Source organism: Rousettus aegyptiacus, unplaced genomic scaffold (assembly GCF_014176215.1).
Source record: "Rousettus aegyptiacus isolate mRouAeg1 unplaced genomic scaffold, mRouAeg1.p scaffold_m13_p_1, whole genome shotgun sequence".
NCBI classification, from domain to species: domain Eukaryota; kingdom Metazoa; phylum Chordata; class Mammalia; order Chiroptera; family Pteropodidae; genus Rousettus; species Rousettus aegyptiacus.
The window spans coordinates 166013196-166028435 of record NW_023416284.1 but is presented as its reverse complement, the minus strand read 5'-3'; the positions used below and the strand labels follow the sequence as shown (position 1 = coordinate 166028435).

The window sequence follows — 15240 nt, the reverse complement described above, 5'->3', positions numbered from 1 at the left end:
TTGAGGAGGAAGACAAGCAAGGCAGTTCCTCCAGGATGACAGCTTTAACTCCATTTGGAAGTGCCTTTATATTATTTTTCACAATGCTGATGGGTTTCAACTCCAGTGACTTGTGTTTCACTGTATTGCCTTCTGGTGGTCTCCAGTTTGGGGGACAGCAGTTTACTCTCTGAACTCAATTCTCTTAAGGTCTAAGAAGAGTTCTCGATTTTTCAGTTTATTCAGCCTTTTACTTGGTAGGACGTAGTGTCTGTCACCTTCCAGGATGCTGTTTATGTGCTAGACCAGAAACCAGAAGCACACATCTTTTTCTCTTCACTGAACTGGTTCGCTACACTTTAACATATTTAATATTGATAACATTTGTATCTTGTTCTATAGCCAAAATGTCTACTTATTTAATATATTTTGACTTTAGAGTGCATCTAAAAGTTGAAAATAAAAAAGTACTTGCATTATGACAATTTAATTATTTTTACTACAGATTCAAGTGTCATACATTCTTATATAGCTACTCCCCCCCCCCCAATTTCTCAGTTCTTTCTTTTTTCTTGTACTATTTGTCTTCATATACCCATTCTTTCTCCTTTATTTTTTTCAAAAATCTTCCTCCTGGAGCCTTCTGTCATTTTATGCAAATCATGACTGGTTGATCTCTGGGCCAGTTGCATAGCTGTGTAACGTGAGACTGTCCAAACCTATAGAAGTACTTTATAGTTTATTAGAGTTTATTTGAGCCACACTGAGGACACTCCTGGAAGCAAAATCTCAATGGATTGAGAAAATGGTTCCACAGAATGGCAGTTTAGCAGTTATTTTCTACATTTAGAATCAAAGTAAAAAAGATTACATGAAATCCATTGGTAGTAGATTAAGGAGGTGGGAGAAAGCAAAGTAGGGACCAGGAATCTCTGGAACTGGATAAAAAGCAAAATGGAGCGAGAAATACTTCTTTTACATTGGTGGGTACAGTTAACATTTAACATTTACAGTAAGTAAATATGGCATTCAGGCTAAGGTAACAGCGAGGATTCCAGTACACCTACAAGGGGTCTGGAAAAGATAATTACTCTGATATTTCAATGGCGTGTTCACCTAGATGTGGCAAGAAATTGCTTAAGGCAAAGATGAACTTTTTAACCAAGGAAGCTATAGGCCTGGGGGTATGACTACCTTCCATGACCTCCCCAGTTAGGAATTTATGATCAAATCATCCTGGGTGGTTACTTTCTGACACAGAGCTTGTCAGTTTTGCTACGTAGTTCCATTTTGGTTCTCAGCTATCATCCAGCAACTTCATTTCCCCACTTTCTTGGTATACATCTACTTTCTCCAGGATGCATTGTCTCCAAATTTTGCTGATTACCATCTTTGAATATTTTCTCAAGAAAGAGTTCATAGGAAATAAACTTTAAATTTCTGCATCTATGCGAGTATCTGTTCTTTGCATTGTCTTGATGTACGTTTGGGTACAGAATAATTTTTTATTAGAATTTTGAGGATATTGTTTCATTTTTTTCTGATATTCAGTGTTACTGATGAGATGTGTGATTCTAGTTCAATTAATATTTCTTCTTAACTGGTAAATGCCTCTCCCCTTTATCCTCTTTTCCTAAGCCTATTCTCAGTGCTCATAGGATCTTTGCTTTATCCTTGCTGTTCTGAAGTTCCACGGAAATATGCTTAGGAAGTCTTTAACCCATTGTGTTAAGAACTTATTATATTCTCTTAACCTGAAAAACTTGTGTCCTTTAGCTTTGGAGAAATCTCTTGTTCTTTAAATATTACTCTTCTTTTTTCTCTACCTTCTTTGTAGACTTCATTTTAATTAAAATTTGGTCATTCTAATTCCCATTGTTTCTTTTTTCATATTTTCCAATTCATCTTTCCCCTTCCTACTTCTGGAGAAATTTTTTTTTTATCTTCTGGTATTTCTACTGAGCTTTATATATTTCCATACATCTTATTCTCTGTTTGTCTCTTTTTCATAGTCTCCAGTTCTTGTTTTATGGATGCGGATTGCCTTAAATCTGTTATATAATACTCGGGGTAATTTTAGGTGTTCTTTCATCCCTGAATTATATCTTTCCCTCAGAGTTTCACTTCCTGGTAAAATTGGCAGTTCCCTTTCATTTTGTAGGCTTTGCTCAGTTGCTTGTTGATCCTGGTAGCCCTGTTTATACTTAATGAGGCAATAGAAAAACTGAGCTCTGTGCTTGGGCATAGATCTTCAAAAGACTGCCTCACTTCAGGAGGAGTGGGTTGGATGCTGACTCTTAAACTGGTTTAGTAAATGCCGAAACAAGCTTTTTTTCTCTGGGGCAACAACCCCTATCTACATCAACCATCCTAGTACTTTCCTGACATTTCATTTTTTAGAGATTTAACTTGCAGTTTTTTGTTTGTTTTTATTTTAAGGGTAAAATCTGGTTGCCAGTAGTCTGTGAGCAACTGTAAAGATAGCAATTTTTATCTCTGTCCCGGTCTCACCCTTGGTGATACTTAACTTTTCTGGTAAGTCCCTGGATTTTGCAGGGCAAATTGATTCTTTTCCATGAGTATTCTTGACCCTGATTTCTTCTACTTTACTGCATTAGGTAGGACTCCATTAGCTTAGGTATTAAAGCGAATACAATCTAGTTTATCTTTTCTCTGTAGATGTTAGTGGCTTTTTAATAAAAATTATGGAACAGAGCACTCAGAAAAGAAATCAATACTGACTGGTTTAGGGCTAATATTCCTTTATGAAGCCAAGAGAATTAATGAAAACTTCGACCTCTCATTCAGCGGTCATCAAGATGTTACAGTCATTCAGAGTTTGTAGTGCTTCGATATGTTACATTTTAAATCATAGTTCCATTTTTAAAAATTTGTTCTACAGTTGTACTAGTACACAAAGATGCACAGGAATGTTTATGCCATTATTTGTAATAGAAAGCTAGAAAAATCTAAATGTGCACCAGTAGAGGACTGGTTAATTTGTAATATGAAAAAATTATATACAGTATGATCCTGTATTTGTAAAAAGTATGTATTACATATGTGTGCTCATGTGTTTGTATGCATGTAGAAAAAAATTGGAAGAACATATGAAGGGAATTACTATTTATGATGGGAATTATAGGAACTTTTTTTTCTGTATCCTTAAATACATTTTATTTATTTTACCATGAGCATGTAAATTTTATAATGTTATGAAAATAAAGCTTAATAGTTTTCAGTGACTATCAGTAGTATACCAGCCACCCTAGCTGGCCCTGAGTTTCCTAGGTTAGTTAGAATCTAATGGAAGGACTCTGGGAATCTGATTCTAACAAGAGTTTTAAATGGTTCTTTCTGCTAGAGAAAGAGTGAGCAGGCGCACAAATATGCATAATTTAGACTAAGGGGACATGACCGTAGAGTAGTAATTAAAAGAAAGAGACTGCTTTGAATAATGATGAATTGATAATAAATTTCAAATTTCGGAGATTACAAATGATTTCCTAGGAAATTATAAAGTATTTTAGGGATGGAAAACCTAGTTTATACCAGATAATGTGGAATAACGTGGAGACACATATGTTAAAGACGCTGCTCACCCTGTGCATAGGTGAATTCTTCCAAATCTTTAAGGAACATATAATTCCTAATCTATTTAAAGTGTTACAGACCAGAGAGAGGACAAAATATAAAGCTTTACTAGTTGTATTTACAATGCCAATATAACACCAATTCTAAAACTTTCATATTTAGGTTTTTTTTATTTTAAAACTTAAACATTTTAAGATTGTGGTTAAATTTTTGTTAAGTATTAATTTTTTAAGGTACTACACCATGACTAAATGAAATCCATTCCAGAGATCAAAAGATGATTCAATATTAGGAACTGTGTTAATAGAATTCTTAATATTAATAGACCAAAGAGAAAAACTATGGATTTTAAGTTTTCTGCCCGAAAATTCACACAATAAAATTTGTGATTTTTGAAAATATAAACTTCAAAATAAAACTCATAGATGAGCGAACTAGTGTTAGCCAGTAAGTATCATGCTTAATGATAAAACGCTAGAAGTCATCTTGTTAAAATTAGGAATAAGACTAAATAAATTGCCATCTCATTTAAAATCAGGTTATTTTGATAAATGATTTTAAAGATAATTTGGAAAAATAATATGAGAATAGCCCACACGGTGGCCAGGACATGGAACCAACTGAAGTGTCCTACAGTAGATGATTGGATAAAGAAGCTGTGGTACATATACACAGTGGAATATTACTCAGCTGTAAGAAGAGATGAAATACTGCCATTTGTGACAATATGCATACAGACCTTGAGATAATCATGCTAAGCAAAATAAGCTAAAACTACATGAAAAAGTCGAAAACTACGTGACATCACTTATATGTGAGATATAAATCCAAAAGCAACAAACAAACAGGACAAACAGACTCATGAACATGGACAATAGACTAGTGGTTACCAGAGGGGGCAGGGTAGATGGGGTAAAAGAGGTCAAATATATGGTGACAGAAAGAAATTGAACTATGGGCAGTGAACACACAGTGCAATATATATGCCTTACTGTTGAGTTGTACACCTGAAACTTAACTAGATTTCATTAACTAATATCACCATAAAAAATAATAATAAAAGAGAATAGCCCAGGAAATTTTAAAAAAATTGAGGGCTGGGCTTAATTCCATCAGATATTTTAATATTATAAAGCTAAAGTAATTAAAAAATAGGGCCAGGATTAGCTATGCAGAACTGTGTAACATAGGGAGTCAGAGATAATACATACAAGTGTGCAAGTGGTTTTTCAGGTTACTGTAGAAAAGATGAGAATCAAGCACTCTCATGTTGACAGTGGGAGAATAAATTTCAGTAACCTTTCGAAAGGCAATTGGCAATAGCTAATGCATTCTTAAACGTGTGTATACTTTGGTCCAACAGTTTCACTTTTAGTAATTTGTTCCAGATATTCCTTAAGAGAAAAATTTTGTCTGATTTACAAGGTTGTGATGATAAATCAGACTTTGAGATACTGTTTTATCATTTTTTTTTTTTTTGGTGGATTGTATGTTATAGCTCCTTTACTCCTATCCTACTTTGAGAGCTTGTGGCCCTTTCAAATGGAGTAGCTAGGAGAGAGAATCAGTGACACGCATGCCTGACTTGGGCCATAAAGTGAATGTTTTAGGTGAAATAACTGCAAATACTGCCTTTGAGTCCTTTTTAACTCCCCTTTCAAATCTCTTTTCCTGCTTCCTGGTATAGCATTTTGGCATACAAACTCTTAAAATTTTGTTATGTCTGACACAGTAGAAAGTATCTTTCCTTGCTCTCCTGACCACTGTAGAAAGAGCCTTGCATTTGGAATAAAAAGACCTGGTTTCTAGAGCCAGTTCTTCCACTGACTAGGCTCTGAGATTTGGAGAGAAGCAAAGTTACCCTTCTAAACTTTCAGAGTCAAGCATCTTAACCTGGTTAGTACCTGTTTTTCCACTTAAATTCCTCCTGTTTATTCATAACTTAATGCATTGCAAACTAGATTTTACCACATCTCTGCAACAACTTGAGTTATCAAAAATCTCCCAATTGTAAAATACAGAGTACAGTTTTCTCCCTTTTTTATTTAGCCCCACTATTTCTCCTTTTTGGAAATTCTAAAATTTCTGATTTAAGTATATTATAGTGATATAGCAATTACCTTACTATATTTTTGGTAGTAAATACAGACTCGTGTAAAGACAACATAGAAATATCCCTTAATTTCAGCACCCAGAAATAAACACTGGCATATTCACTGCCATTTATATGTACATATCTTAATAAAATTGGGATTATATTTATTTGCAGTTTTGTATCCTTTTTGTTTTCATAATACTGTAAGACAGTGTTTTCTCATATGATTATTCCATAATTAATTTTATTGTTTTGTTATGGTAAGTTTAGTTTGCTTTTCCTTTCGGTACTTTTCCCCCTTCCCTTTTTCATGGGCTCCTTTTCGCACCTATTCTTCAGGTTTTGGTGTTCTTCAGGATTTTCTCTCACCATTCTGGGCTTGCTGCCAATCTCATTTACTCCCCTAGCTGCAGTCATCACCTATTGTCTGCTTCCCAAGTATGGAGCCCATTTCCTCAGCGTGCTGCCTTCTTTTGAACACTACCTCTCCATCTCTAACTGTTCCCGGGGTATAGTCCCCTGAGTGTCCCACAGGCACCTGGAACGGATGTAACAAGGATAAATACACTACATATTTTTTTTTAGGCCCTCCGTTTAGGTAGCATATACCTGGCATATTTTAGATGCTTTGTTTTATAAACAAAAACATCTAAGACGTGTAATGATTGCTTGTGCCAAACGGGCAGAAAAGGGTAGTAGATAAGGACAATAATTGTAACAAAATGCCTGTATAGCCTTCCTTTTCATAATTTTTTAAATGTAAACCTGCCTTTTTATCCTCCTTGTCCTTTTAAATTTATGCAAAGGCAGTACCCTTTAATGGAACTTCTGTTGCTCATCAGTCTCAGCAAAAACGACTGTATGCTTGTACATGTAAACAAATGGTGATTGTTATGGTTATTGCAATACATTGCTTAACCACTTAAAGGTGCTTTTTTGAAATTCTAGTAAATACATACTTCTGACTTAATATCACAACATCTGAGGTACCTTAATCTTTGAGTGTTTTTGGGAAAAGGAAACAGTAAATATATTTTGTTTCTATAAGAATTTATTTATTTGAGAAGTTGAGACAAGGATACTTAGTGCTTATTTTAAGAGTATAATGTCTTTATCATAGACATCTACTCCACCTTTTGGAGTTATAATTCTTGTAACCTAAAATTCTCTTCTCTAGTCTTATACTTAATTGCTGTAGCCAATCCAGAAATATTTGTTGAGTGGCTAGAGTGATTGGTATAGCTTTCCGAAAGCCTTGATGCCTTAAAAAAAAACAAAGCAAGCAAACACAATTTATCGTTTTAAAGGAAAGAGTATAACCACATTAAATACAATCTGGCAAATGAGGAACAAGTCCTACTCTTAATCTCAACAAAATTGCTGATAGAATTTTTATATAGCTGATTATTTTCAAATTTGTGTTTATGTGGTTAAAATTATGTGTCCTGATTTTTCCCCACTTAATATGTCATTTTATGACTATTACTTTTAATGGCTGCATAATCTAGTTGCATGGCTCTTGTATGCACAGTGTTGATGGAGAAGAGTGAATGGTAGATTGTTTCTAAAATATGACATTTAGGAAAAAATAGTTATTCTAATAAAATAAAATTATCACGTGGATTTTAATAAATAGGAGAATGATAACCTTATTGTAAGGTCAGTGCCTTTTTATTTGCAGTCACATAAACTTGAAACTTGAAGTTGGTTGTCATTTGAGAGTAATATGCAATATATATTTTGGAGAAGTTATCAACAGAAATTAGACAGTTGCATATTTAAATAATTAGTAATATTCTTAATGTTAACATTGTGTTCTTTTATAGATTATGGAGCTTTGTGGTGCAACAAGACTTGGTTATTTTGGAAGGAGTCAGTTCTATATTGCTTTGAAACTTGTAGCTGTTGCCCAGTCTGGTTTCCCTTTAAGAGTGGAAAGTATTAATACAGGTAAATGTGGAATACATTAGTAACTGAAATGAAGATAGATTTCTGATCACAAGAGAGGAAAAGTCAGGAGAACTCTTGAGTCTTTCTGATATTATAGTGGCATTTATGACCTTAAGTGTCATAACTTTATTTTTACCACTATTCTTTCTTTATTTATGAATATCGGAAAATATTTATATCTATCATAAATATTACCACATATATGTATTTTGTACATATTTGATGATATAAAAACTTAAAATGGTATTTTTTAAAAAAATAAATTAAGAATTGCTTAGAATTTAAGTGAATAATTTTATCAAGGTATAAATGATGAATTGTAGCAACCATTTTTATATATGCTTTCTTTCTATTTTCTACTAAGTATAAAGCAACATTACACTTTATGTCTTGTTTGGGAAGGCTATGAAAGCTCCATATGAAATTAGAAAATAATCTGTTAACAAACTTTCTGATTGATAGAGACAATATTAAAATATTGGCAGACTAAAACCTAGTTACAGACATCTGACTGCCTTTTAAGTATCATCTAGGATAGATTTTCTGTTATTTGGAGGCTTCTGCTGTTGAAGTAGATGGAATTTCTATAAGGTTGGCACTTAAATGCAGGTGGAGTTCAATGGTTTTCATAAGGAAAAGGAGAAAGAGAAAATTTGAGGTTTTCAATAATGCTGGAATTTTTATACAATAGTTTTAAGTACCAAGCTTAGTTGACCAGTCAGTCAGAGATTTTCATTGTGGACCTCTGGTTTGCTACACATTCTTCAAGAGTTGAGATTTTACATTCTTTTCAGGTAATTTTGAATTCTACATAAATACTGAAAAAGCTTAATACTTTCCCTCCTTAGTGTGGAGATTCTGAGGAGAGATGCAGGTAATCACAATGGAGGGAAGTATACTTTCTTCTAAAGTTGATTCTGCTGCTGTATTATTCTAGTCTAAAATAATATGAGTTACCGCAGAGAAATTCTGTCTTTGTTTTTCTTCTCTGTTTAACAACCGATGTTGAGTAACTGCCTGTAGGAGTGAAATAAACCAGACTAAAGTGGATAGATTGAACCCCTTTTACTGTGTCCTTGGTAGGTGAACAGTAAGATATTTTTTAAGAATTTCTGCCTTAAAAATATCTAGATTGATCTAGCCACAAACTTTGAGACATATTCCTTTCTTTACTTAGAACTCTTAACATCTTACTTTAGAGAATCAGTATGAGCAGAAACAGCCTAGGCTTTGAGGTCAGACTGACCTGCGTTTAGATCCTGTCAGTTACTAATTATCAGTGATCATGGCATCTCAGAGCTTCAGTTTCCTTATCTGTAAAATAGGGACTTTGCAGGGTTGATAAGGTTATAAGATGAGATAAATATAAAATGTAAGCATAAGATCAGATATGCAGTGGACATTTAATATAGCTAAACAAGCTAAGGGAGATGATGGTTTGAATTTTTTAGCAATAGACATTTTGTGTTACTTGCTTCTGTATCAGTTTTTGCAAAAATTCTCTCTAATATCTAATTTATTTCTTACTTCAGTTTTTAAGGTTTGTGTCCTTTTTATTTTAAAGTAATACTTATTTTTGTGGTTAACAGTAAAGGACCTTCCTCTGCCAAGATTTGTTGCTTCAAAGAACGAACAGGAATCTCGTCATGCAGCCTCATATTCTTCAGATTCTGAAAATCAAGGGTCTTATTCTGGTGTAATTCCCCCACCACCTGGCAGGGGGCAAGTGAAAAAGGGATCCATAAGCCATGATACTGTCCAGTCTCGTACATCTGCTGATCAACAGGTAGCCACATGCACATCAGTATTATCAGTTGACATACTGTGTAGATGCTTACACAAAAACATTTACTGAGTGCCTTAATAATGAAAATACTGTCTTAAAATTTAAATTTAAAAATAATAATACTCTTTCTAGGAACCTGCATCCCCAGTAGTTTCACCACAGCAGTCCCCACCAGCTTCTCCACACACATGGAGGAAACACAACCGTCATCCCAGTGGAGGAAATAGTGAAAGACCTCTTACAGGACCAGGACCATTTTGGTCTCCCTTTGGTGAAGCACAAACAGGTTAGAAGTTCTTTGGAAGTATCATTCCTTTAATAAAGATTGTTAATTGAAGGAACTTGATAACATTCCTTTAAAGGTTGCCTCCAAGACAATTTTAAATTATAAGTACCTTAAATAGAAGCAAAAACCACTTGTGAAAATTTGTAAATAGTTATATCACTTTGAACAGTGGTGATTGCATTTACCTATATTTGTGATGCTCAGACAGAAGTTTAGAGATAACAGATTCTTTGAAGGTAAAATGAATAAATGATTATTTTTCAGACTATTGGGTATATATTAATTTAGTTTCAGTATTGACAAAGAAACCACAGTAACAATTTAAAAGACTTAAATGAGGTATCATTTTAAATTGACAGAAAATATTCCATGTTTTTTGGAAATTAACAATTCCTCAAAGCTAGAATTTTAAAGAAAACTTTTATAATATGTGTGTAGTAAATTGCTATAATAAAAAAACCTGGTAACTTTTTTCTTCAAAAGTGAGTCAGCATGTTTACCTATTCTACTTTTAGGTTCTTCTGCTGGTGATGCAGTGTGGTCAGGGCATTCTCCACCTCCACCTCAAGAAAACTGGGTCAGTTTTGCAGATACTCCACCAACCAGTACTCTTTTAACCATGCATCCTGCTTCTGTCCAGGTGTGACATTTTATTGGTATTGCATTTTTATTTGCTTCATTCAAAGTGTTGCTGCAATCATTGTTTTTATATTTTGCTATTGCAGATTTATAAATGCAAGTTCACTTTTATTAAAAAAAAAAACAAACTCTGCTTTGTGCCTTTATCATTGGAATGTTTCACGAAAAGTTTTGGCTGATTTTCTAATTCCTTAGTGAACTTTTGAAAGTTTTTAGCATCTAGGAATATATTTGCTTGGCTTTCTTAGCACATTTTCATAACTTTTTGTTGCTTACATATTGTTGTCATTCTACACATTTATATAACCTTTGTCCAAAAACATTCAGTAACCTGAATATAAATATGTGGTTTGCTGATGAGTTTGTGAAGACTTCTTATATTTTAAAACATCCACAAAAAGTAAGTTTTACTTTCAAAGATAAGTAACCTAGCAATCTTGGTCCATATAATCGTGTAGATAGATCTGTACTGAGGAAAAAATGTTTCATTACAGGACCAGACAACAGTACGAACTGTAGCATCAGCTACAACTGCCAATGAAATTCGTAGGCAATCCAGTAGTTATGATGATCCCTGGAAAATAACAGATGAACAAAGACAGTATTATGTAAATCAGTTTAAAACCATTCAGCCTGATCTAAACGGATTTATTCCAGGTGAGTTGTTAAAAACAAATTCTTCTAGAAGGGACAGTTCAGAGTCTCAATTTCATAATCTCAAAGACATGGTTTTATTGGTCAGAGATTATAAAAGATAATTCTCAAATTGTTTGTTGAAAAAGAGTTTATAATCACTGGAGACCAAAAACATGACATATACGCATGTCAAGGTTACCTTTTTTTTTCAGTGAAAAAAGTTTTAAGACTCTTAACGTGTTTTATTCTTGAATTTGTAAGTTCAGAATAACATTAAACAACAATGTTTTAATATTTCAGGATCTGCAGCTAAAGAGTTTTTTACAAAATCAAAGCTTCCTATTCTTGAACTTTCTCATATTTGGTAAGTGTGGCATATTTTTAGTTGTGTAATATGGGTTATTTCTGAGGAATTTCTAGCAGGTAGATTTTGAACCTTAACACACAAACAGAGTAATCTTTTCAAGACTGTTCTTAAGAACTCAGTATTATCTTAAAATAATCACCTCTCTTTCTAGCAAAGAATTAAATGATACTGATACAGTAGTTCTTTAAGTAAAGTTTAAAAAAATTTTAAAGCTATATCAGCTGTTTCTTATTGCTAGTATAATGCATGGAATAAAAGCTAGTTTGCTCATACAATGTTATATTTATCATTTGGCTTTAAACAAGTTTAGTAAGTTCTGTACTGAGCCATGAATTTAAGAACAGTGCTTGTCACCCATTTAAATACAGGCTTAAGACTCGGGATAGTTGTTACGTAGTTGGAATTGACCATTAAAATACAAATTACAATCACAAATTACTTTTCAGAAACAATTATCAGATAAACATAAATGTGCCTACTTTATATTAAACAGATTTCTCTGTATCCTAAATTTTGTTAATAGGGTTTTTAGTAATATAGACTGCTATAGTAGGAGGTAGGTAGATAATGCCTACAACTAAAAAATCAAGAACTAGCAACATATACATTACTACTTATAGTTTAAGGTGTTAAGTATAAAAATGATCACTCCTGCATCTAGGAAATGGAAGGATAGTCGGGTGGGGTTGCTGTTTTTTTGTATCAAGACTTGTAATTCTATCTGATACTTTAAAAGTACGTACATATAGACCCCTAATTACAATAAAAACAAAGTTTTAAAAAATTCCTGACTTATTAAATAAACTTGACTTCAACTAAATCCTGTTTCTAGATATACATAGTTAAAGGTCAATTTTGGTGACGTTATTTTTTAGCATTTTATTTTGAAGATCTCATGTCACACTTGTAGAAAGTTTTAAAGAATTGTGCTTTGAATCACCCATATGCCCACTGCCTAGATTCTAGTTAACGGTTTACTGTATTTGCTTTGTTACACATCTTCCCATCTATGAGATTTTTTAAATTACTGAAGGTTTATATTTTTTCTGAGAAAAGAGCTCTCTTTTTCCTTTTCGAGACATAAAGGGATCCAAAGCAGAATATGATTATATTCATAATAAGTTTGTCTTCTAGGGAACTTTCAGACTTTGATAAAGATGGAGCATTGACACTGGATGAGTTTTGTGCTGCTTTTCATCTGGTAGTTGCTAGGAAGAATGGCTATGACTTACCAGAAAAACTCCCTGAAAGTTTAATGCCCAAACTGATTGATTTGGAAGATTCAGCAGGTAAGATCAGGAGCTTATAGAGACCTGATTGCATGCCTTGAAAAATAACACTAGGTTCTTAAAGCAAAATCAAGATAGATGTTAAAACATAGTTTAAGAGCATAGACATTTCATCAAGTGCATATAGATTTGCCATGAGAATAATATGTACAGGCTGAACTTGAATTAATGGTTTGTCTTATTTAGTCAACCTTAAAGAGATGAAGAATATATGCCACTATTTTACTTTACACATTGTGACTTGCTGAGAGTTGAAGAGCATTTCACAGTGTCCTATTTTGCCTTCCTTTAATTGCATTTTATAGTGTCTGATGTAGCTAAAGTAGCCTGTCGTCATTATTAGCATTTTCCATTTAATGAACCTTCTTGTTTAAGGGAAATGCCTGGTTTATTATGAGGCCTTACAGTCCACAAGCATTTTCCTTTAAAAAGCCACTTTCTTCATACTCTAAAGAAATCTGGAAATTTTGTGTTTGATGTAGATAATGCTGTATTGTTGTCATGTTTACAAGAATGCTTTTGTAAATCCCTATATTTACTGGTAGCTTTATTTTAAAGGAAACAAGAACATAAGGGGTAAAAAATAAGTACATTTTTCTTAAATTGTGAATGAATAAAAGGAAATGTATTGTTAATGAGTCTAATTACAACTAAATTATTGTCTTTGGTTTTTCTACCTAAATTCTCTTTTGGATATTATGATGGAAGGAATTTTATACTTTTAAAAGGGCAGTCAAAAAGCATTCATCTATTAGGCAGCATATATTTCACCCAGAAATGCATAAGATCTGACTTCATTTCCTAAATTACACAGTAGGAATCATATGCATGTTATTACTATCACAAAGATGACGGTTTCCTTAGAGTCAGGAATCTGAGACAAGAGTCTACTTTTGCAAATTCTCCTATGACCTTGGGCAAGTTCTAGCCATTTTTTTCTGTTTCTATTTTTTTCTTTCTGTTTCTCCATCTGAAATGTGGATTCAATGCCATTCATGTTTCAGGACCTGACTTTTACACTGACCTTTTTATGAACCAGTATGTTGATTTAAAAATTTAGCGTTGGTTTTAGTTTTTAGAAACATTATCCTATGGGAATCCTAGGTTTCAGGTAATTATCAGGCATCAACCTATAACTTGAGCTGAAAGCTAAGGGTTTTTGTTGGGTAACTTTGCTTTCAGAGTACTTTGATTTGCCTAATTAAGAAGTAAACAAAAAGAACTTCATTTAGCTTATTTGATAGTGATCAGAAGGGAAGAAGTTGTGGTAGCAACAAACAGACTTATTGTATTATTGATTTAAAAATTAGGCCTTGTACCTAGAGTTTTTCTGTGACTTTTATCCTTTGAAGACCAATAGCATGGTAAACAAAAAAATAATTTAAGTCAAGTTTCTTCTGGTATGTCATGTTCTAGAGACTTGTCTGATTCTGTTATCTGTTTAAATTGTTATGTGTTCAGATTGGTGAATCTGGCTTTTGCATGTAGTGTTTTTATTTCTTTTATTTACTTAAATAAAATCTGGTGCTTTGGAAACTTGATCTACTGCCTGAATTTTAAGGCTGATCAATCAAATAGAACCATTTGTCTTTTTCCACCTGTTAGATCTGTTTAGCAGAACCACACTGATTCTTTGCCTGTGTATATCTGTACACTATTGCTCAAACTATAATGTTATAAGTATCTGACTCAGATAGTTGTTTTCCCATTACACCATAATCTGCATGGTTTTCTGATGAAATTTATTATAAACACTTGACCATACAATATTAGGTTCAAATTTGCTTTGCCTACTTATAAATTTGCAGGTTTGTTAATTTTGGTTGGGCAGAACTGCTGAACCTTTTTTCTCTCAGCTATCATAAGCCTGAGATTGGTTTTCCTTTGACTATAGAAATTGTCATGTGACAGTGAAGCAATCAGTATCTGTAAAAATCCTTTTAAATAGCTGTGTTTTTAGACGTTCACAATTAAAGGGGAACCATCCAAACTGTTTCTTTTGGCTGACCTGAAAATTTATCGTAAATACCGTCTCTGTGGAGCTTTTCTGACAGAGTAGTTTCTGTCTTCTTTGATCTCTCATAGCATCTGCGTGCTCTTTATTATGGCACATATCACAGTGAATCCTGGACGTTTTTCTTCTTTCTACCACTATGAGTTTCTTTAAAAAAAAGAAAATGTGGATCTAGCCCTTTGCCTAGCATGTACTAAGATGCTCAGAGAGGGAAAGGAATGTGCTCCCCATTCTGTCTCCTCCTCCATAATAACCACTTTCTTTATACAGTAAATTTGAGCAAGTCTTCATTGTTGTTGATATGGTGCATAACACAGATCCCCAAACTCTAGAAGTTACTTCTAATATGAATGGTATTAAAAGCCAAAGATTTTTTATGAATAATTCACTTAAAAATTTATAATCGAGACTAGTTCGATGTGAGTTAATCACTGTTAAGAGTTTCTCTGTACTCATCCAGAAAATTTTAACATATAAAAGCTTACACTTGCAGATATCTGTTTTTATACAAGTATATTCACACTATACAGCCTTGATTTTTTTATCTTGTAATTTTGGACATCTTTGCACTTTATTACATATAGGGCTGTTATATTCTTTATCAT

At 33.2% G+C, this 15240-nt stretch overlaps 1 protein-coding gene across 6 annotated transcripts in view; it reads left to right on the top strand.

Annotated features, from left to right (window-relative positions):
- REPS1 (RALBP1 associated Eps domain containing 1) overlaps positions 1-15240 on the top strand; it is a 71695-nt gene that overhangs the window by 27408 nt on the left and 29047 nt on the right. For 5 of the 6 annotated variants that reach the window (XM_016132686.2, XM_016132689.2, XM_036222153.1 and 2 more), the window contains exons 2-8: positions 7495-7618; positions 9208-9404; positions 9537-9690; positions 10206-10330; positions 10824-10986; positions 11266-11329; positions 12467-12621. In XM_016132686.2, coding sequence (XP_015988172.1) covers positions 7495-7618; positions 9208-9404; positions 9537-9690; positions 10206-10330; positions 10824-10986; positions 11266-11329; positions 12467-12621 — 982 coding nt within the window. The remainder of the gene's footprint in view (positions 1-7494; positions 7619-9207; positions 9405-9536; positions 9691-10205; positions 10331-10823; positions 10987-11265; positions 11330-12466; positions 12622-15240) is intronic. The other variant, XM_016132688.2, reaches the window with a different exon arrangement.